The sequence below is a fragment of the Plasmodium gallinaceum genome (assembly GCF_900005855.1).
Source record: "Plasmodium gallinaceum strain 8A genome assembly, contig: PGAL8A_v1_65, whole genome shotgun sequence".
Lineage (NCBI taxonomy): Eukaryota > Apicomplexa > Aconoidasida > Haemosporida > Plasmodiidae > Plasmodium > Plasmodium gallinaceum.
In genome coordinates, this window is record NW_021628225.1 from 622,983 (window position 1) to 649,829 (window position 26,847).

At 17.5% G+C, this 26,847-nt stretch overlaps 5 protein-coding genes across 5 annotated transcripts; 2 read left to right on the forward strand and 3 right to left on the reverse strand.

Annotated features, from left to right (window-relative positions):
• Positions 1-135: 135 nt before the first annotated feature.
• Positions 136-8,774, reverse strand: PGAL8A_00144100 (ribonuclease, putative; the record flags this gene model as incomplete). Its single annotated transcript, XM_028674980.1, has 8 exons — positions 136-207; positions 335-382; positions 470-526; positions 626-690; positions 784-835; positions 933-1,010; positions 1,093-4,869; positions 5,001-8,774. The coding sequence occupies 8 exons, from the start codon at positions 8,772-8,774 to the stop codon at positions 136-138; spliced, it is 7,923 nt and encodes a 2,640-aa protein (XP_028526557.1).
• A 2,550-nt stretch (positions 8,775-11,324) lies between these two features.
• Positions 11,325-13,193, forward strand: CRK5 (cdc2-related protein kinase 5, putative; the record flags this gene model as incomplete). Its single annotated transcript, XM_028674981.1, has 1 exon — positions 11,325-13,193. The coding sequence occupies one exon, from the start codon at positions 11,325-11,327 to the stop codon at positions 13,191-13,193; it is 1,869 nt and encodes a 622-aa protein (XP_028526558.1).
• Positions 13,194-14,024: 831 nt separating this feature from the next.
• Positions 14,025-21,460, reverse strand: PGAL8A_00144300 (conserved Plasmodium protein, unknown function; the record flags this gene model as incomplete). Its single annotated transcript, XM_028674982.1, has 8 exons — positions 14,025-14,085; positions 14,214-14,433; positions 14,564-18,284; positions 18,430-20,370; positions 20,471-20,583; positions 20,806-20,920; positions 21,054-21,202; positions 21,403-21,460. 8 exons carry the CDS (start codon positions 21,458-21,460, stop codon positions 14,025-14,027), a joined length of 6,378 nt encoding a protein of 2,125 aa, XP_028526559.1.
• A 427-nt stretch (positions 21,461-21,887) lies between these two features.
• On the forward strand, positions 21,888-22,930 carry PGAL8A_00144400 (RNA-binding protein, putative; the record flags this gene model as incomplete). The annotated part of the gene is made up of 7 exons (XM_028674983.1): positions 21,888-21,912; positions 21,986-22,038; positions 22,131-22,199; positions 22,278-22,373; positions 22,462-22,530; positions 22,636-22,699; positions 22,836-22,930. 7 exons carry the CDS (start codon positions 21,888-21,890, stop codon positions 22,928-22,930), a joined length of 471 nt encoding a protein of 156 aa, XP_028526560.1.
• Positions 22,931-23,183: 253 nt separating this feature from the next.
• PGAL8A_00144500 (conserved Plasmodium protein, unknown function) lies at positions 23,184-26,694 on the reverse strand (the record flags this gene model as incomplete). The annotated part of the gene is made up of 3 exons (XM_028674984.1): positions 23,184-23,504; positions 23,642-25,745; positions 26,003-26,694. 3 exons carry the CDS (start codon positions 26,692-26,694, stop codon positions 23,184-23,186), a joined length of 3,117 nt encoding a protein of 1,038 aa, XP_028526561.1.
• Positions 26,695-26,847: the final 153 nt, after the last annotated feature.

The window sequence follows — 26,847 nt, forward strand, 5'->3', positions numbered from 1 at the left end:
AAAAAAAAAAAAAAAAAAAAAAAAAAAAAAAAAAAAAAAAAATAGTTTTATAATATTTGATATTTGTAAAGTAAAATGAACATAAATGTTAGACATATTAAAATTAAAAAATTTGTATTTCATTTTTCTTTATTTTTATTTAAATACCTTATACACCCTTCGTAATCTTACTTTGTTTGTATTCTTATTATAGAGAACAAGTGTAAACTAATAAAAGAAAAAAAAAGAAAACCAAAAATATAAAATAAATGAAAATTTTGAATTTTTTTATTATTTGTTATTTTATTTTAATGTTTTTTTTTTTTTTTTTTCGCTTCTTATTTCTTATATTTACTTCTTGTTTCGTAATATTTGGATGGATTACGTAGTTAGTAACATATTTCTATAAAAATAAAAGGTTGGAAAAAATAAAATTTTTAATATTTTTATTTTAAAAAAGAATGATTAAATATAAAAAAATTTGAATTACAATATGTTCTTTATTCATTTTATGAAAATGCTTTTCATGGTTAGAATGGTACAAATTCTAAAGGGAAACAAAAAAAAAAAAATTAAGAAAAGTAAATAAGAAATAATTTTATTATCATTGGTGATATTTTATTATTTTATTTTTTTTTATTTTTACATTTTCAAATGAAAATGATTTGAAATAAATAGAAGATTTTTCCTTATATATATCCATAATTATTCCTATGTAAAAAAAAAATAAAATAAAATAAAATAAACAATTGTTAATATAAATACAAAAAAAAAAATATAACTTTAAAAATAAAAGTTTAATACCCCTATTATATCCTGGATAATCAAGCTTTTGCAAATACAAACAAAAAAATGCCTTAAAAAAAAAAAAAAAGTAAAATAATAAATATAAATTGAATGAAATAAATAATAACAATTTATATAAAATAAAATTAAATTTAAGAATTTCTTACTATTTCACAATCTATTTGTGCTTTTTTAGATTTTGCTTTACAATTATTACAATTTTCACAGATTTTTTCTATTATTCCCTAAAAAAATTAAATATATATAATTCAATATATTTTTAAATAAATAATTTAGATTAGTAGAAAAAAAAAAAAAGAAACTTACAATATCAGATGTTTCTACAGTTTTCAAGATTTCTTCTTCTGTGTGGATATTTTTTTTAAGTTTATCTTCGTCATAAATAATTTTTTTTATAATACGATGAACTAAAATATCAGGATATCTTCTAATAGGTGAAGTAAAATGAGTATATAATAAAAAGGAAAGAGCATAATGATATGTGCTCATATTATTGTCTTTTATAAATTTAAAGGTATGATATTCTGCTCTAATCATTTTTTTTTTTACATATGTACAAACAACATCAAAAATATTTTTTTTTTCATGTTTAAAAATTTTTTTGTTATCATCTAGAAATTTTAAAATATGTCTCAAATCGCAAACTTTAAAATGAATTCCATGTTTTTTTAATAATTCAATTATATCAGAAACTTCTATTGCATTATCTAAACTGTGTGAACGAAAAACCGATATATCTCTATATTTACTAAAGTATTGACGAATAGCTATTAATTTATTCGCACTTAACATCAATTCCTCAATCATATAATTAGAAAAAGTGTACTGTTTTCTAACTATCCCTATTGGATTACATGCATCCGATAAAATAAAATTAATTTTATCATTGTTAAATAATAGTGACCCATTTTTTCTTCTAATTTCTCTTGCTCCTTTTGTTATTTTATGCATTTCATATAAATTTTTTATAATAGTAAAAATTTCCTTATTTGATAAATTATGTTTTGAGTTACTTAAGTTTTTAAATATTTTTATTAATATCTTTATATTTTTTTTAACTTTACTATTTTTCAATATTTTTTCATTTATTAAACTATTTACACTTTTTAAAATAACATTATTATTATCATATTTAGCTTCTTGCTTATTTCCCAAATTATCCAAAGAATTATTTTTTTCATTTAAATGAAAATTTTTACAAAAATTAAAATCGCTATTTGTCTTTTTATCTTCATTAAATTCTTTTTTCAGTATTGTAGTTAAATCTTCTTTACTATGGTATATATATGAATCATTATTATTAATATTATTGTAAAAATGAGTATTTAAGAATTTTTTATAAATATTATTTTTTTTATTAATATATTCTCTTTTATCATTATCATTATTATTATCATTATCATTATTATTATCATTATCCTTATCCTTATTATTATAATTATTATTATCATTATTATTATCATTATTATTATCATTATCATTATCATGATCATTTTTATTATCATTATTTTTAGTATTTTTATCTACATCTTCAAGAATAGAATTATTGTTTTTCTTATTTTTAAAGAGTTCAAATTGTTCTTTTTTTAAATTATTTACTATTTTTTTTAATTTTATGTAATTTCTAATAATTAAATAAACTTCTTCATAGGTAAATTTTACTTTACTATTTATTATACTTTCTTTAATAAAAAAGGAATTGTGATCAATTTTACCTGTACTGTCCATGTAAAAAAAAATAGATAAACACAAACGATTATTTAAAGGATCTAAGCTACATAATTCTTCACTTAATATTTTAGAAATCATTGGAAAACATGTATGAGTTAAATAAATTGTCATTGCTCTATTACGTGCATCAATATCCAATGAAGAATTTTCTTTTATAAAAAATGATACATCTGTTATATGAACACCTACTTCATATAAATTATACTTTCTCCATTTTTCTTCTTTCATTTCTTTTATAATATCATCTAATTTTATAATTTGTTTGCATTTTTCACAAAATAAATCATGATTATCAAATAAATTATAACCTATATCTTTATCACACTCTTTTTTAAAAAAAAATTCATAATTCTCTGAAAATTTTTCTTTTTTATTTTTTCTTTTTCCTTTTATTTCACTATTAAAAAAACATTCATAATCACTGTTATCTAAAAAAATTTTCTGGAATTTTTTCATTTTATTCTTTTCTTCGTATATTTTTTTATTTTTTTCAGCTTTATTATTATTAAGCAATTCCTTCTTTTTTTTGTATTTTTCTTTTTTTTGTATTTTTCCTTTCTGTTTTTGTTCCTCTTCTTCTATTTCTTTTTCTTCCTCTTCCTCTTCTTCTTCTTCTTCTTCTTCTTCTTCCTCATCCTCTTCTTCTTCTTCTTCCTCATCCTCTTCTTCTTCTTCTTCCTCATCCTCTTCTTCTTCCTCTTCCTCTTCTTCTTCTTCCTCTTCTTCTTCCTCTTCCTCTTCTTCTTCTTCCTCTTCTTCATCTTCCTCTTCTTCTTCCTCTTCTTCATCTTCTTCTTTTCCTTCTTCACTTTCTTCCTTCTTTTGCTCCTCTCCAGAATCATTATTCGATTTTGAAACATAATTAAATATATCTATTTTGTTTTCTTTTTTTTTTTTTCTTTTATTATTATTATTTTTTTTTTTTTCATTATCAGTATCACTTTCTGACTTTATTTTACAATAGAAAAAATCTTCATTTTCTCTATATCTATCATAAATATCATCCCCTGAATCTTCACTAAAAATATTACAAAAATTTTCTGTATAAATTTTTTTCTTTTGCCTTTTTTCATTTTTAGAAATTTTATGTTTTCTTTTACGTGTTCCTTTTAATTCATAAATATCATCTAAAATATTATCTGTATCTGATTCTGTGTTAACACAATCATTAGAAATATGAAAAAAACCTTCATCGTTACTATTCTTACTATTATTATTATCTTTATTAGTATCTTCACTATAATTATTCATTTTAATTGATTTTTCATTCATAATATGATTCATAATGTTAATAGAGTTATTATTTTCATCACTACTTTCTCTTTTTTTTTTTTTCACTTCTCTGCAAAGTTTATTTTTTTCAAAACTTTCATTATTTATATCATAGTTAATGTTTTGATGAGCTTTTATTTTTTTTTCATATTTTTTTGTTAAAATTTTAAAAGCTGTTTTGTCAGATTTTTTTTTTTTTTTTTTATTTTCTTCCCCAGTTTTTTCTTTCATAAAATTATCATGTTTTATGTGTTCCATTTCTTTTATATATTTATTACTTTTCAAGTTATCAAAAAAATTGTTATCATCCTTTACAAATAAAGAAAGATTTTTCTTTAAAATACATTCTTCAATTTCCCCATTATGAACAATTAAATTATGAATAATTTGAATATAGTAATTGCAATTAATAATTTTTTTTCTACTTATTTTACTAATATTAATAGCATCATCTAAATCTCTTGCTGTTTCTGGGTCAATTGTAAAAATGCATTTTTTTGTTAAATCAATTCTTTTCTTTATTTCATTTGATATTATATTTTTGTAAGTATTTTTATCTTTTAGTTCTCTTAAATGTTGATCTTCTAAGGCATCTTTTAAATTAAAATTTAAATTATGATTTAATAAAATTGCATTTTGCATATTATGAAATATATCATTTTGCCCTAATATTTCTACAATTTTTCCTTCTGGAAAGGTTTCATTAGAGTTCCATCTAAACACTTTAATATAAACTAACTGATTACTTATATCCTCTATATGATACTTTTTCATAAATTCAATAATATGTTCATTTAACACTTTTATTAAAGGTATATTTTTTTTAAAAGGAATAGCAAAATTAAATTTCTGATTTTTTATCTTATCTCTAAAAATACAAACATATTGTATATTTGACCCATGATGTTCTTCAATATAAACAATTTTTCCACTAATTTCATTTTCTTTATCTTTTTTTAACTTAACTACAACTGAATCACCATCTATTGCTCTGTTCATATCTTTTTTAGATCTTATATGAATTTTTTGATTATTATAAATTATGAACCCGTAATCATGTTTTCTCACACTTAATATACCCTAAAAAAAAAAAAAAAAAGAAAAAAAAAATTATATTAATTATATATATTTTACTTAAAATTATAAGTACATAAGAAAGTTGTTAATATTCCTTACAAATATATCTATATATATATATATATATTACTTACTCTTATATATTTTTTTTTAATAATTCCTTCAATAGCTTTTTCTTGAGTTATATATTCATCATATATATTTTTTTTTTTTTCTCTTTTTTTATCGTTTGGTAAAACTTCAATAAAATTATAATCATTTTTTACTTGATTAAACTGAAAACGAAAATTGTCAATATCATCTCTAGTTGGTGAAGAATTTATTGTTAAATTCTTTTCATTTTTTTTTGCTTTATCACTTTGATATATACTTTTAACTTTTTGAATATTTCTATCCAAACGGATGTTCTTCACAACATTTGAAAATTGAGCATTTAAATCATCTATAGCATTATATAAATTATAGTTATAAACAACACTGTCACCACTATCATCAGTTACATTTTCACTCAATTTATTTAAATGAATCATATGTTTATCATTTTCTATATTCTCTTCATTCCTTTTATTTTTTTTATTTATATAAGCGATATGCTTATCTTTTTCTATATTCTTTTCATATCTATCATTTTTTTTATTTGCATAAATTATGAGCTTGTCTTTTCTTATATCTTCCTTATTTCTTTTATTCTTTTTATTTAAATGAATAATCTTACTGATATTTTCTTCATATTTTTCATATCTTTTATTTTTTTTTTTATTCTTTCTTTTTTTTTTGCCTTTAATTTTATTTTTTTTTTTTCCTTTTTGTTTTTTATTGCTATATGAAATTTCATTAGATACATTTTTGTTTATATCTGATACACTCTCATTATATAAATTATTTTTTAAATTACTTGAATTTAATTTTTCATTTATTTTATCATCGCTACTTTCATTACTATCAAGATATTTATTATTTAATTTATTATGTTTTTCATTATTTAAATTTTCCTTATTTTTATCTTGTTCACTATCATTACAATAGCTCATAAATTTTTGAAAATAATTTTTTCTTTTGTATGTTTTTTCATTATTAAAAGAAGAGTCATCAGAAATATCACTTTTCAAATATTTTTTCTCCTTTTTGTTAATATTATCTAATGATATAATTTTTTTATGTATTTTATTGTCAACTGAATTCATAAAAAAGTTTAAATTATTCAAAAGATTATTTCTTTTATATTCTTTTTTGTTGTCATTATATTCATTTTTTAAATGTTCATCAACATGCTCACTAGAACTACTAATAGATATATATTTTTTGTTATTTTTTATATTATTAGATTTATTTTTCTTCTGAATTTCAAAAATATTTTCATTTTTTTTCAAAGAATAGTTCAAAGAATTTACATCATTATAATTTTTTGAATTTTTTTCGTTATTGATTATAGAGTTTTTTTCTAATTTTTTTTTTTTTTTTTTTATTTCTGTAACTTTTTGTATTTTATTATTTTTTTCTTCTTCTTTTTTATCTATATGTTCGATTACTTTTTGTATTTGAGTACTATTTTTTTTTTTTCCTTTAATAATAGTTGATTCACTTTTATTTTTCTTTATGCCTAAAATATAATCATTTTTAAGAGATTTACTTATCTTATTTCTTTCAATAACATTTTTATCATTTTCTAATAAATAGATAAGTTTATCAATTTCATTATTTATGCAATCTAAGTTTAATTCTTTTTTCATTTTAGTATCAATTGTATCACTGTTTTTTGAAGTACTTAATTTCAGTAATTTCATAAATTTGTTCATTTTTTTTTTCAAATTAACTATATCATTGACACTTAAAATTTTAAGTGAATTTTCATTTATATGATCAAAAGACACATTTTCAGCAAAATTAAATGGATTTTTATTTATTTTTGCATTTAAGTTACTCGTATAATCTGTTTTATCATTTAATTCCTTAATATCACTAAAGTGTAAATGAGCTTTTTCATAAATATTGAAAATAATATCACTTTGCTTAACAAACATATCCTTTTTTGATTTTTCTAAAATATTTTGTAAACTATTTTTTTTTGCATTCATTTCCATTTCCTCAATTTTTTTTTCCATTATTTTATTTTTTTCAAATAATAATTTAATATCATTCTCTATTAAATTTACATGATTTTTTAGATTTTTTATTTGCATATCTTTTTCATTTATTTCTTCATTTACTAATTTCAAAATATATGATATATCTATTTTATTTTTCAATGATTGTTTTACATCTATGGTATTTTTGTAATTATTTATATTTGACAATAAATTATTTATCTGTGTTTGATTTTCACTATAAAATATTTTTTTATTCTTTTTTTCTTGTTTTTGTTCTTTATCTTTTTCATGTTTTTGTTCTTTCTGTTTTTCATGTTTTTGTTCTTTCTGTTTTTCATGTTTTTGTTCTTTCTCTTTTTCATGTTTTTGTTCTTCCACTTTTTCATGTTTTTGTTCTTCCACTTTTTCATGTTTTTGTTCTACTTTTTCATCTCCTTCTTCTTCCTCTTTTTCTTCTTCTTCTTCTTCTTCTTCTTCTTCTTCTTCCTCTTCCTCTTCTTCTTCCTCTTCTTCTTTTTCTTCTTCTTCTTCTTCTTCTTCCTCTTCTTCTTTTTCTTCTTCTTCTTCTTCTTCTTCTTCCTCTTCTTCTTTTTCTTCTTCTTCTTCCTCCTCTTCTTCTTCTTCCTCTTCTTCTTCTTCTTCCTCTTCTTCTTCCTCTTCCTCTTCTTCTTCTTCTTCTTCTTGCTCACTCTTTTTATCAACCAGTTCTTCGTTATTTTCATAAATATAATCATGATATTTTATTATTTTATCGTTTTTTTTTTTTTTAGAATTATCATTTCTATTTTCTATAGTTTCTGTATTTTCTTTATTTTCTATTTTTTTTTTTAAAAGTTCTATACTTGTTTCATATATTTTTGTAATTTTTTTATAACTATCTGTATTTTTTTTTTCATTTTTTAGAAGATAAAAAGATACCATTTTAACACTTGATAAATAATCATTTTCCGATATAATTATTTTTTTAAACTCTTCTAAAAAATTCTTTTTAATAGAATTTGTTTTAAATATTTGAGATAAAACAATTTCAATTGATTTGATTTTTTTTTTAGGAAATATATAATTAGTTAACTTTTCAACTTTTCTTCTAGATACAATAGTACAATTTAAATTTTTTATATCAACATTATTAACTAAAAATGTTTTAAGAATATGAAGGTCAATGTCTTTTTTAGATTTTCGTATAACATATCTTACCATATTTGAACTAACAAAATTTACTAAGCAGTTTTCTAATAATTTCTTTTTAATTTTTTTTATTTTACTTTTTGTAATAATAATGTGTAGTAATTCATTTATTAAATTGTTATCTTCTTTACTACTTTTTTTTGAATTGTTTTTTTTTTTACATTTACTCTCTACATTTGAATTATATATAATACTTCCTTTTTCATTTTTAATATTATTATTACTAATACATATTTTACTTACATCTTTATTCTCATTAGAGAAAAGTTTAATTAAACCATTTACATTTTTCTTTTGCATGCTATTTTTACGATTATATAAAACTTTTTTTTTTTTTTTTTTTTTTTTTTTTTGTCTAAAATTCAAATTTTCTTTAATAACTTCATTACTATTTAAATTATTTAGCATTTCATTTTTATTAAATAAAGTGGCTTGGTATTTTGGATTTTCTATCAAACTATTTATATCTGTATTTTCCGTCAATATATTCCCATTTTGATTTTGTAACAGAATTTTTTTTTCCTTCTCATATAAATTTGCAATTTCTTTTTTTAATGAAAGATAGGAAAATTCTCTATTTTTTCTTTTTCTTTTTTTTTTTAATTTTTTATTTATATTATTATTTTCTTTCATGCTATCAACATTTTTTTTTTTTTTTTTTTTTATTAAAGGTATATTTTTATATCTTAATATATTTAATACGAATTTTATTTTTCTTCCCTTTTCTGAAAATTCCACCGAATTTTTTATTTCATTTAAATATATTAAAACTTCAAAAATATTTTCCTATATATTTTTTCTACTCAATTTTAACTATTTTTTTTTTTTTTTTTTTTCTTTTGCAACCTTTTAATTATTTTTTTTTTTTTTTTTTTTAAATTTTACTTATTAGCTATAAATATGTTTAACACCTTTTACCTAAATTATATGTTTTCTGTTATTTTAATTTTAGAAATTTTTTTTTTTATATTTTTTATTTACAGTAGTAATTTAAGTAATTTTTATTTATGTTAATTCAAAATTTATGTTAATACATTCTGAATATTATTTGTAACATTTATTCTTTTGAAATAATAAGAAAATATTCTACTATTTTTTATTTAATTTTTATTTATTTATTAAAAAGAATGACTATAAAGTTTTGAAAATAAATTTACATCTTGTAAAATTATATATATATATATATATATAAATAAATAATAATAATTATTTTATTATTTTCTCTTATTTTTGTATCATACAAAAATACGCAAAAAAAATAAAAAAAAAAAAAAAAAAAAAAAAAATACATTAATCTATAACAACTTGAAAATTATTCTTTAATACATGTAATAATATTTTTTTGTAGGACATATAAAATTTACACTATTGTAATGAAAAAATGTAACTTTTTATTAAAAAAAAAAAAAAAAAAAAATATATTTTGAAATGGTTGAATATAGAAATATAAAATTAAATATAAAAAAATGAGATTAAAAGATTAAATATATTCTATTTTAAAACTAAATAAAATAATTTATTAATTTTTTTTTTTTAATTTAAAACATTTGTATTTTTAAAAAATTGCATTTTCATTAAATGGAGTATTTTAATATTTACTTTTTTTTAATATTTCCATTAAAAAATTTATAAATTAAGATTAGAAAATGCTATACTAGTATCCTTTATTTTTCTTTTTTTTTTGTAAATTATAGTTTAAGGATAATGTGACAAATGGTTTTACTGTAGATTTTTTTTTTTTTTTTTTTAATGTATTTTTTTAAAAAGCATGTTATAATTCTATTTTCTAAGATTTTTTTTTTTTTTTTTTTTTTTTTGAAAAGATTATAAAATGTTAATATATATGTTGTACTATATATTTTTTTTATATCTTTTATTTAAAGTATTTATATTATGTTTTATAATATTTCATACTTAATTTTTTTTTTAAATTATATGTATTTTGTTCTTTTAATTTTTTAGTTTTGTGAAATACATATATTTACTTAATTTTTTAGTAAGTTTTTTAAGAGTCTTAATTGCTTAAATTACAATATGCTTCCATATAAAAATCAAAAAGTTTTTATAAAATAATTTAATTTTTTATTTTTTTTTTATTTTTTTTATCTAATGACCTACAATACATGATTAAAATATATTTCTCTCTTTACTAACGATAACTTTTTTTTTTTTTTTTTTCTCTTTTTTTATATTTTTTTGTAAAATGATATATTTTATTGAAATATAAATATATTTCCTACTTTTCTTTATGAAAATTATATTTTCTTTTATAATATTTTTATTTTTAGTCTTTGTTTTTTTTAAACATTAAAACATTTCTGATTTACTATGTCTATTTTGTTTTATTTTTACATTGTTAAAGCTATACTAAGAAATAATACACATTTTACATTAATGCTAATTTTTTTTTTATTTTTTTATGTTTTCTTTTTAATCTTTTATATAATTTTCTTAAAGAAGGATGTTTATTAAAAATAACAAATTATAAATGTAAAATATAAATATATCTAAGTGTATTAATAAGGATAATTTAAAAATGCTAAAATATAAGACACATTAAAATTTTATTTAAGATTCTTTTTAAAAATATAATTATCCTTTGTTACATTTACATATATCATTAAAAAAAAGAAAAAGAATATACATATATATATACATATGTGTATATAAAATTCTTGTGAATATAAAAAAATATTTTCAAATAGTTTTTATTAAATTTTTTCTTTTAAAATATGGCTATTATATATTAGAATTTTATTTATAACGTTTTATATCTTAAAAAAAAAAAAAGCTGTTAGAAAAAAGTATTTTACCTACTGACATATTATGACATTCTATATATATATATATATATTTATTTATTTATATAAATAAATTATATTTATCATATTTACATTAATATGTAATCATATATATATATTTTAAAAATTTCCCAATGTAAGAATTGTAAAGAAAAAAAATTTTTTCTTTTTTTTTTAAAAATAGTGACTTAATATATTCTTATGAACATATAAAAAAAAAAAAGAATAGATATTATTAAAATATGTGTTTATTTAAATTTTTTTTTTTTTTTTTATAAATGGAGTTTTCATATATCTTTATTTACATTATTTAAAATCATATATATATATACATATTATTTAATTCAGTATATTTATATATTTGTTTTTATTTATAACAATAATGTTTGGTATAACTTTAACGAAATGTAAAATATATTTTAATAATATTTATTCAACTGTATCATTAGAAGAAAAATTAGGAGGAGGAACATATGGGGATGTATACAAAGGAAAAGTTATAAAATATAGTAACAATAATGATTTATATCAAAACACAAATTATTTGCCATATGATTATTACACAGATGAATTTGTATTTTTTAGAAAAAATGTTTATGCGATTAAATTTTTTCGTGATGATTTAAGAACAATAAATGAAGAAGGAATAAGTTGTACTACATTAAGAGAATTAAGTTGTTTAAAAAATATTGGGAGACACCCAAATATTTTGAGACTAATCGATGTAACAATTGATAGACAAAAGTGCATAAGTGAATACATAAATAGACAAATTTTGCAACACTATACTTCTAATTATCATCATCAAGGAAAATTAGATATGACTCCTTTATCAGCTGATCAGAAATTTATTTTTGCTGCTTATGAATATTGCGATGGAGGAGATTTAAAGAAGTTAATTCAAAAAACAAAAATAAGTGATGATCAAGCTGGATTAAGTCTAAAAGAAGCTAAATGGCTATCTTTTCAATTATTAAATGGATTAGCATATTTGCATAATAATAAGATGTGTCATCGAGATCTAAAACCAGAAAATGTGATGTTGCAAAAAACAAAAAATGATAAGTATTTATTAAAAATTGGAGATTTGGGTTTATGTAGAGAATTAAAAAATGATGGTGATATGACACCAACAGTTTGTACTATTTATTATAGGCCATTAGAAGTACTTTTATCAAAATTTGAACTAACTAAAAATAAAAAAAAAAAAAAAAAAGATAAAGATGAAGAAAATAATAAAGATTTTCAATATGGTTTAAACGTAGATATTTGGTCTGCTGCCTGTATTATTTGTGAATTAATTATAGGAAAACCATTGTTTAGAGGTGTAACTGAATTTGATCTAATAATTAGAATTGTTAATTCTTTAGGTAAACCTAATAATGATGAATTAGAATTTTTTAGCGATTCTCGTTTTTATCCTTTAAAAGATGATTTTTTTAATGTAAATATTAAAGATAAAAAGGATGCTTTAAATGTTATAACAAACGGAAAAATTGATGAACTAGGTATAGATTTATTAGTAAAAATGTTAAAATATAATCCAAATGATAGGATAACCGCTGCTGATGCTTTATCTCATCCATGGTTTTCAGATATTCGTTTTGACAATTTAGATGGTATTGGTGTATATAACTGGTATGTGCATTGCTTAAAATATTATATTGGCATAAAAACGTTTCGTGAAATTGAACAGCAAAAAAAAAATCTTCTTACTACTACTATGATTTCACATTTCTTATGTAAATCGAATGATAAATATGCAAAAATTATTTTCAAATTAATAAACGATACCTTTAAAAATTTAGGAGGATATAAAAAAAGTGGGAGAAGATCTTTTGCTATTTTCTCGGATAAATATGCAAATGATGAAAAAAATTCTAATGGATTCATAAAAAGAGCTAGTATAAAAGTTTTAAATGATATGAAAGAAAAAAATGTGAAAGAAACAAAAGAAGAATTATCTTTTTATGATGATAGTACCAATTATATGACCCCTCCATCAGCCAAAAAAAGAAAGTTTAATAGATCAAGTTATCATGCCATTAATGCTAATGACTCGTATGAATTCATTAAAACAATGCGTATGAAAAGAAATTTATCCATACCAGATTTTTCTACACCTGATAAAAAAAAACATCAAAAAGAATTAAAATCAGCTACAACCACTAATAAAAATAGCATGTATAACAAGATAATTTTGCATCATGATTTCAAACAAATAACAAATAAAAACAAACAAAACACATGAGTAAATATTCTCTATATGTACTATTTAATGAAAAACCTATTAGAAAATCAATATATAAATGCAAAAAAAAAAAAAAAAAAAAAAAAAAAAAAAAAAATATATTACACTTTAAAATGACCACATAAATATCAATATGGGAAAAAAAAATGTTGCAAATTTTCGTATCTATAATTTTTGAATAAAATAAGAAAAATATTTATTTTTTAAATAAATAAATTTTAATCTACCTAAAATTTTTAATAATATTTTTATATAAAATAAAAAATTATAAATCCAAAGATATTTTTAAGACCTCACTCTTTTTCAATTTTTTTTTTTACTTATGAAAATATATATACTTGTAATTATTTTTTTTAAAGTTGTAAATTTTACTCTTTCTCATAAAAATCTTTCTCTATGTGTCTGTATAAAACAGCATATATTTATTTTAATACAATTTATTTTTATTTTTTTTTTTTTCTTTTTTTTCTGTAGGATTAAATATATCAGATTATTAAATGCATATATTGCATAAGTACAAATTATTTAAATAAAGATATACACTTGTATAATAATTTTAATATTTTTCTTGTCTTTTCCATTTCATCTTATTTTTTTTCTTTTTATTCTTAAAAATTTATTTTATTATATTTAAAAATTCCAAATAAAAAAAAAAAAAAAAAAAAAAAAAAAGGAAATATTTAAAAAAAATTAAAAGACAATTAAAATATACATTTGAAAAGAATCTTGAAAAATTACCTAGATACATTTAAAATATAAAAAATAATACGGTTTAAATATATATATATATATACAATAAAAAAGGAAACTCAAATATTTCATTTTTTTAATTCAAGAATTAAATTGCATTTGGCATGATGGACATTTAGTATTGTGAGATGTTAAAAACCATCTGTAACAAAAAAAAAAAAAAAAAAAAAAAAAATTTTATTTTCAAAATATTATAACATATAAATAATAACATTAAAAATTATTTAATAATTATGAAAAAAAAAAAAAGAAAAAAAAATAAAATATTACTTGTGAAGACAGTAGCTGTGATAAGATGCATTGCATTTAGAACAAGTTTTGTCACATGTTTTTTTGTCGTATAATAGCATAAAACATATATTACATTGTGATTTATTTTGAAAGTAATTATTCATAATATTGTCAAATTTAATAAAAATTTCATTAATATTTCCGTTTCTCGCATATTTATACATACTTTTAATAGAATTGTGAATGTAAGCCTTCTTATCTACAAAAAAGTATAAAAAAATATATATTTTAAAATATTCAACAGAATAATATACATTCAAGTAGAATAAATATTTTTTTAAATTTGCAATTATAAAATTTTATATTTTTATTATGTTTTATTTTTTAACCAAGTGACTCTATTTTATCACTAATCACTAAATGAGAAAATGGATAATTTGGCAAAAAATTCAAAGTCAATTTTGCCGTAACATCTTCAAATGTTTCATTTTCATCTTCTTTTATTTTGTATTTAAAATACAAAATTTTAGAAATAGAATCATAAGAAAACGTTGTATTTATATAATTTTGGGATATATTTTTTAATTGACTTAACTGATAATCTATTATAAAATTTGAAAAAATTAATTGATTAAAACTTATTATATTATATAATTTATTTTCATTAATTATAATAATACACTCATTTGGATATATAGTTATAAGAAGTAATGCTAAATATAAAGAAAAAAAAAATATGTATAGCTCATTTTTATTATTTATTAGATTTCTATTATTTTCTATAAGTTCATCAATTTTTTTTATATCATTTAAAAAATAATACAAATTAACGTTATTACTTTCTAAAAATATCAAAAAATGTTGAAACAAATCTGCGTTATAAATAAAATATTCTGATGATAAACATATGTTTAACATTGATAATAGTATTTTTAAATAATTAAAGTTTAATAAAAACGAATATAAATCTAATATATTTTTATTTAAATCAATGAATAAAAATACATTCTTTATATACTTTTTTAAAAAATATAAAGAACAGTATTTATTTTTATTATTATTTTCTTCATTCTCCTCATTTATTTTCTCGTTATTTTTATTACTTAATTTATCAGTTGTATCAATATATTTTCTATTATTTTTATTTAAAAATGTAGTAAATTCATCATTTTCTTCTTGTGTATTAGAATTTTTGTTATTATCATTAAAAGATACAGTTGTTGTATTGCTACTTTTTTTTTTTTTTTCATTTGTAAAATTTAGATTTTTTTTTTCTTTATTTTCAGTACCTATAATTTTACATTTAGTATAGTTATCTTCTTCACTATCCATAAAACTATCAACACTTGAATTTGTATTTAAATCATTATTAGAAGTATAATATAATCTAACATTACTATTATCATTATTATCATTATCATAACTCATTTCACTATTATTTATTTCATTTTTAATATCATTTAACAAATTCTTTTCATAATCGCTATATTCATTAATAAAAGATTTTAAGAACAAATTTTCATTATTTCTGTTTATACATAAATATGAGCTTATTGTATTAAAATTCTCTATATCACAATTTTTTAATTTTTGTAGTTCACTAACTAATATACAATTTAATAAAAGTATAGAAAATGTTTTGTGAATAAAAGTCTTGTTATCTTTAAACTTTTCAATATTAGAAAATAATATAAATAAATAATAAGTATTAATATAAATATCCATTACCTTTTTTTTTAATTTGTGTAAATTCTTGAATGTTAAAATACTCTTTGTAAAAAAAACTTTTTTTATAAAATATTCACTGTAATCACAAACACTTGATTTTAAACAAAAAAAATATATTTTATAATATGAATCAAAATGTTGTAAATCATAATCGAAAATTTTCTTTAATAATTTTATGCAAAGAATTTTTAATTTTTTATTTATATTATTATTATTACAACATTGATCTACTGATAAAATGAAATAAATTATTTTAATTAGCATTCTTAACATATTTTTATTATTTAAAAAATCAAAAAGAATTACATTCTTTTCGATTAAACTATACACAAACCTTAAAAAATATATTCCACATTTTGTATGCAATTTGTCTTCATCTAAATATATTTTCTTTTTTATACTTTTTCTTTTTTCTATTTTTTCAGAATTTTTTATTTTACTACTTAAAGCATCATTCAAAATTTTGCACTCTTCTTTATATATACAAATTTGCTCTTCATATATTTTCTTATAATATATTTTTAAGAATGATAAATAATTTTTAAAAAAATTGCTCAAAATAATTTCATTATTATTATAAAAATCATAATTATTTATAAATGATAAACAACAAAAAAAAATATCAAAATTACTTAATGTTATATATGTTGACTCCAATAATAACTTTTGTACATTTTTACAAGAAAAAAAATTAAAATTTTTAATTTTACTGACATTTATTAAATGATACAATAAATTTAAACAAGATATTTCATTTTTTATATTTAGATTGAAATTTTCATCTATATAAGAATGAAAAAATTTGGGAATTTTTTTTTTTAGTAAATGTAAATTATTTTCATAGCTAATATTGTTTGTTTTATCATCTATATCATCATTTATATCCTTAATTATTTTATCATTTTCATTTATATCATTATTTATTTTATCATTTATTTTATCATTTTCATTCATATCATCATTTATTTTATCATTTTCATTTATATCATCATTTATTTTATCATTTTCATTTATATCATCTTTTTCAAGATTATTAAATACATATTTTAGAAACATTTTAAATAAAAAACTTTTAACTTTTAAATTAAATGAGTCTTTTGTTTTAAAATCGATTAGTTCTTTTGCAAATTCTTGTATATCACTTTCCTTTTTAATAAGTTTTTTCAGTATCATTTTACCTGCTTTAAAAATTTTATATTTATTTATTCTCTTCAAAATATATATAACATCAAAAATTTTTATATCTTCACTAATATGAACTTCTTTATTATCAATAAATTGATAAATAATAAAAAAAAGAGATAAATTATTCTCATTATTTTTTAATTCATTTTTTATTGTTTTAAGAAAAAAAAATAATTTTGTGCATTCAATATTTAAATAAATAAAATTAAAAAAATCATCAAATCCATAATTAATTATACCATCATTTTGATTCTCAGTCATTTTTAATGAATTACTTTTAAGAGGTTCTATACTGAAACAAAAAAATGTAAAATTCTTTAAGTTTTCAAAAGTAAAAATTTCTATATTATAATATATTTTATATATACATAATAATTTTAAGATATAAAATGAACTCAAAATATCCTCTTTTTTTAGTAATAAATTCATTTGAATTTCTTCATTTTCATTATTATTATTACTATCATTACTATTGTTGTTATCAATATTACCATCATCTCTTTTGATATTATAAGAATCATCATTATATTCATAAATTACTTTAAAAGTAACTTTTGAATTTTTAATATATATTAAAATATTACAATTATTAGTTTTATCTTCCTCCTCATTTAATATTACTTTTGAATTAGATGAAATCAAAGTTTTCTGATTTAAAGTATATTCTTCCTCCGTACATCTTTTGTAAATTTCTTGCATTAAATTCAAATAAGAATGTAAAGTTTCTCTTTCTAATTTTAAAAATAAATTATCATATTTTTCAGTATAGCTATAATTTATCTTTAAGTAAATGGTGAACAAAAAATATATGTATATATTGCTTAAAGTTGTATAATTTTTTTTTAGATATTCTGTTAAAATATTATCTGTAAATAATTTTAGAAAAAAACTACAAAAATTATTTTCAGGGAATCTTTTTATTTCCTTCAATCTGTTTTTATATATATTAAATATGTCAAAATAAAAATTTTCTTCAAATAAAATATTATCTTTTTCACCAACAGAAAGAGATTCATAAAATGTAGTTAGTGTATCATTATTACAATTGCAACTAATATAAAATTGATATATTTTTAATATAATTTCTGAAAGATGAAAGAATTTTATCTTTTTATTTTTCAAAAAATTAATTAATTTTATACACACTATTAATTTGTCTTCAACATTTTCTTTATTTAAATCTTCATCAAACAATATCTAAAAAAAAAAATTTAAATATAATAAATAAATGAAGAAAAACGTATGAATTAGTAACATATAAAAAATATACTACGTAAGCAGACATATAATAAGTATCTTAATTATTTTTTATTTTTTTTTTTTTTTTAATTTTATTTATTACCTTTAGAAATGAATTAAATAATTCATCAAATGAACAGATTTTATTTAAATAAAACAAAAGTATTAAATTTAAAGTAATATCTAAAGAATTGAAGTAAATTTCTTTGTTTAATATTTTATTTGCCAATAATTTTTGAAATATATTAAAAACATTATTCATAAAAAATATATTATTTTCTTCTTTTTGTTGAAAAACAAGAAATTTTAATAAATCAAAATTATTTTTAAAAATTTCAATGAATTCATAGTTTTTATAATCTATTAAAGTTAATAAATTAATGAATGTTAAATTTAAAATATGAATGAAATATGTCCTTACATCTATATTAATATCATTATTTTGATGCTTCAATGGAAATACTATATATTTTAATTCTAACAAAAACTTCAAAAAAAAACTCATGATACTATGGTAATTGTTGTAATTGTTTAAACTGTTATTATCATCATTAACTAAATTATTATTTTTATCTTTATTCTGTAATTTATTATTTATATCAATCACATAAGTTTTTAATAAATCTAAAGAATGTTTTATTATTTCATTTTTAATATTTGATGACTTAATAAAGCTAATATAAGTCAATAATAGGTTATTTTCTTCTATATTTCCATCAAAAAACTTTCTTCTTAAATCTTCATATCTATTTTTTTCTTTTGATTCTTTTTTCTTTAACTTCTTTTTATGACAATAATATATATTAAAAAGGGAATCACATAAATTTTCGTTTTTAAAACAAAAATTACAATTCTGTAATTTTTTTTGAATAAAAAAAATTTCTAAAGGTAAGAGCAAAATATTCTCACATAAAATAATAGAACACTCATATTCCGCTAAAAAATACATATCATTATATTCATCCTTTACATCATTTTTATATTTATCTTCTGTATTGATATTTATTTTCATTTCCGTTTCTTTATTGATATTTATTTTAGTGGTATTTTCTTGATAATTTTCTTTTATATCACCAAGTAAATTTTTTTTCTCCATATTTGTTGTAATAAAATCAAAATAATCAAATAAATGAAGTAGAATATCATAATAAATATTTATGGATGAATTACTTTGATTGAGTAATAAAAAATAGAAAAGAAAATAAAAGAAAAAAAAGTTTTCTATTATATCTTTCTTTTCAAATATGAATATAAACAAAGGCATATTATAATTAAAAGAATCTATTCCATATGTTTTATTTTGCTTAATAAGAGATAAATAGCTTCTAAGAAAATTTTCATTAATTAATTTCTTATTTTCAGAAAAAAAAAACAACAATAATAAATGATTTATACTTTTTAAAATATATTCATCTTTATTATTAATTATACAACAAATATAATTAAAAATTGAAGAATTAGCTTTGTTATAATTAAAATCAATATAATTAATTTTGTTTTTTTTTAATAAATAAATGATATTATATATTGATAAATATAACGTTTTTTTTAACCTTACATTGTCTTTACATTCTTTATATATAAAATTTAAAACACAAAAAAAATGATTAAATGTTTCTTCAAAATTAACAAATTCTTTTTTAATACATTCTTTAACTATTTCCTTACTGTTTTCTTCTAATGATTCTTCTTTTCCTTTTTCTAATTTACTACTTAATTTAACAAATTTCATAATTATGTAAATAAAAGATGGAAAAAAACACAGAGTATTAAATAAATATACATTAATGTCATAATCTTCTTCATTTTTCATAAGTTTTAAATTTGACACAATTGCTTCATTTAAATCATTCTTAATATATTTCAAACAGTTATAAAAATTAATTATATTCACATTTAATTTTTTTATGTTTGAATATAATTTATATTCATCATATAATTTCAACTTGTCTATTTTATTCTTTTCTTTTTCATCTCCTTCATTTTCAGAATTATTTTTTAATGGAAATATAATACAGAGTATCTCGCTAGAAATATTCTTCACCTTGTAAAATAAATATATTTAATGAATACACACGTATATTTATATAATGAAATATATATATATAAAAAAAAAAAAAAAAAAAAAAGAGAGAAATTCTTACATTTTTACTGAAATCAAAAAGTGAAATAAATAAATGTGGTAAAAATATGTTCAAATGTTTTTTAATTTTTGTTTTAATTTTTTCTATAAATAGCTTCAGACACAAATTTAAATCTATTTGAAAAAAAAAAAAAAAAAAAAAAAGTAATCAATTATTATAATTATATGGAATAAAATATAAAGTTATCATGAATAGTATTTCTAGTAATAAAAAAAGAAGCGTAATATATAAACACCTAAAAAAAATATATGTATATATATAATGCTATTTTTCTTATAAATAAATATATATTTAAAAAAAAATAAAATAAAATTATATATACACATTTTACTTACTTTCTCTTAAACTATAATTAGTGTGATATATTAAATTTTTATATACACTTAAAAATGATGAAAAAAAATAGCTAATTGTAGGTTCATCATGTTTGGTGAGAAGAGAACTTAATTCCTATTTTAAAAATAATATTATTATAAAAATATGTATAGTAAAAATATATGTAAAAAAAAAAAAAACAGAATAGATAAAAAAAAAGATAAGCAATAATATATATATATATATATGTAGAATTCATAAAAATTACATTTAAAGCTTTTAGTTTCGTTTGCAAATTTTTTTTCAGTAATTTGTTAATACAATTAACAATTAACTGAGAATCTTTTGATTCAATATCAAAAATTGAGTTTTCTTTACTTTGCGTAAAGATGTTTGTAAGTAACGCATCTTTACTAACTACAAAAAAAAAAAAAAAAAAATATGCATATATATTATATGTTTATATACATATATATGTATATATTAATGTGAAATAAAACAAATAAATTTTCCATATATAGAGGAAATATCTATATGATAAAAACAAAAGAACAATAAGAAATATAACAAGAGATGTGGTACTTTTATTTTATAATTTATCTAATTTTATATATTACAATAATTGCTTTTAGGTATATATTCCTCTTTTAATTTTATGACTTTTTTTTTCTTCATATTTATTTCTAACAATTATTTATTTTTTTTTTGAAATAAGAATAAACAGATATATATATATGTATAGTTTTGTTATATGTTTGTAATAACATTTCTATTTATATTTTTTATTTCTCAAAAAAACAATACATTTAATTATTATTAAGAAACATTTCAAGTTGCACTTTTTTATTTTTATATTTTTTTTATTTGTTTTTTTTTGTTTCATTTTTTTTTTTTTGTTTTTTTTTTTTTTTTTTTTTTTTTTTTTTTTAGCGTTTACGCAATTATATGTATTTATAATATATCATTTTCTTAATTTTATTTTTTTTTTTTTAAATTTCATTTATTTTTTCTAAAACATAAAAATTTAAGATTTTAATATATAACTTTATATAATATTATATATGTTTTTGCCAATTTCATTATAAGTATCTTTTAAATTAAAATGAGGGAATTTAAAAAATATCGTGGTTTATATAAAAATAATAAAAAGAATTTAAAAAAATTGACATAACACAAGTTTTGCTTTTTACTTTTTTTCAGATGAACATCATAGAAGGCACTATTATAGATCATATAATAAATATAATTCAAATGTAAGACAAAAAAAACAAAATAAAATAATGTCTAATATAAAAAATTTAATTTAATTTATTCATTTTATAAAAATATGCTTTATTTTTCATAGAAGAATGATGAATATAGAACTAACTACCATCATAGGATAAATAAATATAGTGGAAAAAATTCATATAATGTAAATATAATAAAATAAATGATAAAATTTTTATAAAATTAGAAAGTATTACAGTATTAAATTTATTATTTTTGAAAGAATTACGAAGAAAGAAAGAAAGATAATGAAAAAAATAACCACATTAGAGTAAAAATATCAAATTTAGATTACACAATTTCCAAAAATGATTTAGTGGTAATAGTAAAAAAAGTTTTCATATATGTTTAAATATAATATCATTTTTTTCTTTTATTTTAAAAAAAAATGTTATATATTCATTTAGGAATTATTTAGTAATGTTTGTAAAGTTGTGAATGCATGGATAAACTATGATCATACAGATAGATCAAATGTAATTTTTTTTTTCTAAAAATTTTTAATACATCTTTATAATATACATATAATATACTTTCGGTTTCTTTTTCTTTTTTTCTTTTTTTTTTTTTTTTATAAAAAGGGTACAGCAGTTTGTATTTTTGAAAACATAAATGATGCACAAAAAGCAATTGATAAATATGATGGTTAAATAAAAATAACAAATAATTTCTTTACTGTTTTTATTAAGTTGTTTTTAATATATACTAATATAATATTATTTCTATTATGACTGTTAATATTGTTTATTTATTTTATATTTATTTTTTTTTTTTCTTGTAGGTTCAGAAATTGAAGGTTTGTCAATGAAAATGGAAATAATGCATAGAAAAAATTATAGCTATAAAAAAAAACATAAAAGTAGATGTCCTTGGTAATATTTTATTATTTTTTTTTATTTTAGCTATTTTTTTTTTTTTTTTTTTAACAATACATTTTTTATACCCTTTTGTGTTAATTGTTTAAGATTTTTTTTTAATCAATTTAGTAACATTTTTTTTTTTTTTTAAATTTTACCATAATTTTTCAACAATATAAATTTTTTTTCTTTTTTTTTTTATTTAAAAATTTGGAGTCATTCTTACATAAAAGAAAAAAAAAAAAAAAAAAAAAAAATCCTTTCCTTAAACATTATTTTATTTTTGAATTAATATATAATTTAATAGACTTCAACAGTTCTTCAGAAATATCATTTCTTAATGATAAAATATTCTCAATTTCATTTGAATTCAAATTGTTTTTATTTTCATCATATAAATCTTTAAAATCTTGTAAATCACTTATATTCAATAATTCGCATATATCAAATAATTTTGAAAACTCTTTTTTAACATTAGTATTTGTTAAAGACGTAAAAAATAACATCAAATTTCTTATATCATTATCAATTTGTACACAACCATATAAATTGAATTTTTTTTTTTTAATAATTCTTTCAATATATTTGCATATCTAAAAAAAAAAAATAAAAAATATATATATGGAAATGAAAAAAAGAGTGCATACATTTTTAAGATAATTAAAAATTGCAAATTTAAAAAGTTTATGTGTGTGTAATTTAAAAAATATTACTAATAGATATTCTTAACCTTTTCTGCTAGTAAATGGATACATATATGAAAAATATTTTGGTTAAAATATAAGGATATGTGGTGCAAAATTAATTTTATTCTATTTATTAAATTACTTATATAAGGATCATTTAATTGGTAATATGAATATTGTTCATTTGTAATATCAAAATTTATATCTTCAATTAATATTAATTGATTAATAAAATGTATTTTTAAAATATTTAATAAAATTTTGCAGTTTTCAATATTTAATTTTTCATAATCTTTTAATAAATTATCATAAATTGCTAATGAGTTATTGAACATAAGTAAATAATTTTGAACTTCCTTTTTTTCCTTATTGTTGTGTAAAAATTGTTCTGTAAAATAATCATTAATAAATACTTTATACTTCTGAATATATTGATAACATGAATCAATATTATTTATGCAATGTGGGTAACTAAATTTTGAGTTAATAATTTGATTTTTTATATTTTGGTTAGGCATTAACGGATTAAATAAGTTCTCATAATGACTTGGAGTTAAAAAATCGTAAATGTTTTTTGTTTGGTTACTGATATTATTACTAAATGAGGTTTTATCTTTCGAAAAATTATTTTTGCTTAAATTGATTGCTGTATTACTGGTTTTATTATTTTCATTATTAATATAGGTAAAAGAATTTACAAAATTTTGGGCCAATAATATGGTTTTACTGCTATTTTCTTCAAAATAATTATTTTTATCAATACTGTTTAATAGATTAGTAAAGGAAAAATTTTTCAAATTATTCATATCATGAATAAAAGAAGAATAAATATTTTTGCTAGTTTTTACATTTTCTTTTAAATAATCTTTCAACGTTGTAGATAAGACAGTCATTATATTATTTATTAAAACACATATAGTATTAATGTCATTCATATTTATACTTCTGCACACGCATTTTTGAAAAATGTAAAAAGCATCTTCTAAAAAAGTAGACGTAAATTCATTATTATTTATTGCATTATCAAAATTAAAATTTTCATCAAAGTTGAAATCTTTTTTCTCATCACCGATAAGTGATAACATTATATCGTCTGTTAATATAAAAGCTTTATCTATGCAATGTTTTGAAAATAGTATTTCATTATCAATGTAAGAACATATTGCATCTTGAATCAAATTTATATAAGGTAGGTTTTTATATAGGCAGTTTTCAATTGAAAATGTATTTGTATTTATGTAATTTTTAAAATCAAAAATGTTATTAACTTTTTCAAATTTTTTAAATGATAAATCATAAAGAAATTTTTTAATATTAAGAAAATTATAACATAATAATGACAGTATTTCTATATTTTTATCGTAATTATTTAATTCATCAAAATTTTCAATAGATAATTTAACTTGTGAAAAAAATTGTTTAAATATTACATTAATAACTTTGTTAAAAATTAATTCTATCTTTCTATTATAAATTATATATACAATATGATCATGAACTAAATTTTCAAAAAATTTATTATATTTGAAAAAACAACTGTAAGTATTTTTTATGCATTCGATATATACATTATCTTCATTGCTCATAATTTTACTATTTAATAAATCTAAAAGTTTATCAATTTCAATTTCTACTAATGAAATAGTAACATAACAAATAAATAAATATTCATCAAAATATATTAAATAATCATCTATATTGTTAATTATTTTTGATTCTTCCTTTTTATTAGGTTTTATATCTTTGCTGCTATTTTTATTATTTTCACCTAAATTATCAATTATACTTTGTTCATATTCTGATTTATTAAATGACAAATTATCTTTATTTTCTGAATTAATTTTTTTAGTTACATTTTTTTTTTCCTTTGTATTAGTTTTTATGTTGTCTTTAATGAAATATTCTTCATAATCTGTGTTGCTTCCATCGTATTCATCTTTATTTTCATTATTTCTCATTTCTTCACTTTCATTTTCATTAGGAGAGCTTATATTACTATTACATGTTTTATTTTCTAAATATTCTTTTTCTTGATTTTGAAACAAGCTTAAGTAAATTTTTATTTTATTTTTTATATTATCAATATCTTTTTTTCTAATATATTCAATTATCTCTTCTTCAATTATCCTTTTCACATTATTATAGTATCTATAAAGAAATATTTATGAAATAATAAAATTAGTTCACAAAAATTATTAATAAAAAAAAAAAAAAAAAAAAAAAACAGTCATGAAATGCATAATTATATAATAGAAATGAAAAGCTATAATTATAATAGGAATATCTATATATTTAGCTGTATATATATATATATGTTGTCATATTATATAGACAATTATATTTATATATTTTAATTTTATATATTTTTATACTTTTGAATTTCACAATTTTTCTTTTTTTATTACTTGTTAAGTAAATTAATTTTTTCTTTATCCATTTCATATATTTGGTTATATACCTGAGCATGTTCATTTTTTTTATCTGAAACATTCTGAAAAATAAAAGTTTTTTTATAATTAACATAATCAATTATATCATTTTCAATTATTGTTTCCTCTTTTTTTAAAAAATTTGAGTTTTGGATATTATATTTTTCATTCTTTGAATAAAAAAAATATAAAGAACTATATTTATGTATTTTTTTTCTTATTTGTAAAAACAAATTTAGATAAGGTATAGTATTTAAATAATTATTTTTTATATTTTTTTCTATATTCTCTATATAATCTTGAATTTTAATTTTTAGAGAAATAAATTCATATGATGAATTTATATTAGATATAGTCACATAAACTTTTTCAATTTTTGAAAAAGCATCATAATTACATTTTTTTTTAAAAAAGTTATTTATTTCATTCAGTTTTTTTTTAAATGATTCATGTTTTTTTATATATATATTTATATTATCAATATTATTAACATAATTTTCATTTTCCCTTTGCCTATTTAATTTTATTTTTAGATCATAATTATTATTTAACATGTCTAGTTTTTCAATAAATTCATTTATTTTATTAATATTTTCATCATTATCATCATAATCACTTTCATTCTGTTCGCTTGAATCATTACTTACTAAACCATTTGATAAATTCATTATGTAAAAAAAAGAATTGTTAATTTTACTTATTTCTGTTTATTTTGTATATTTTATATTTATATATAAAAATTATATTTAAAATAATAAGTTCAAATAAAAAAAAAAAAAAAAAAAAAAAAAAAAAAATAAAAAAAAAAAAAAAAAAAAAAT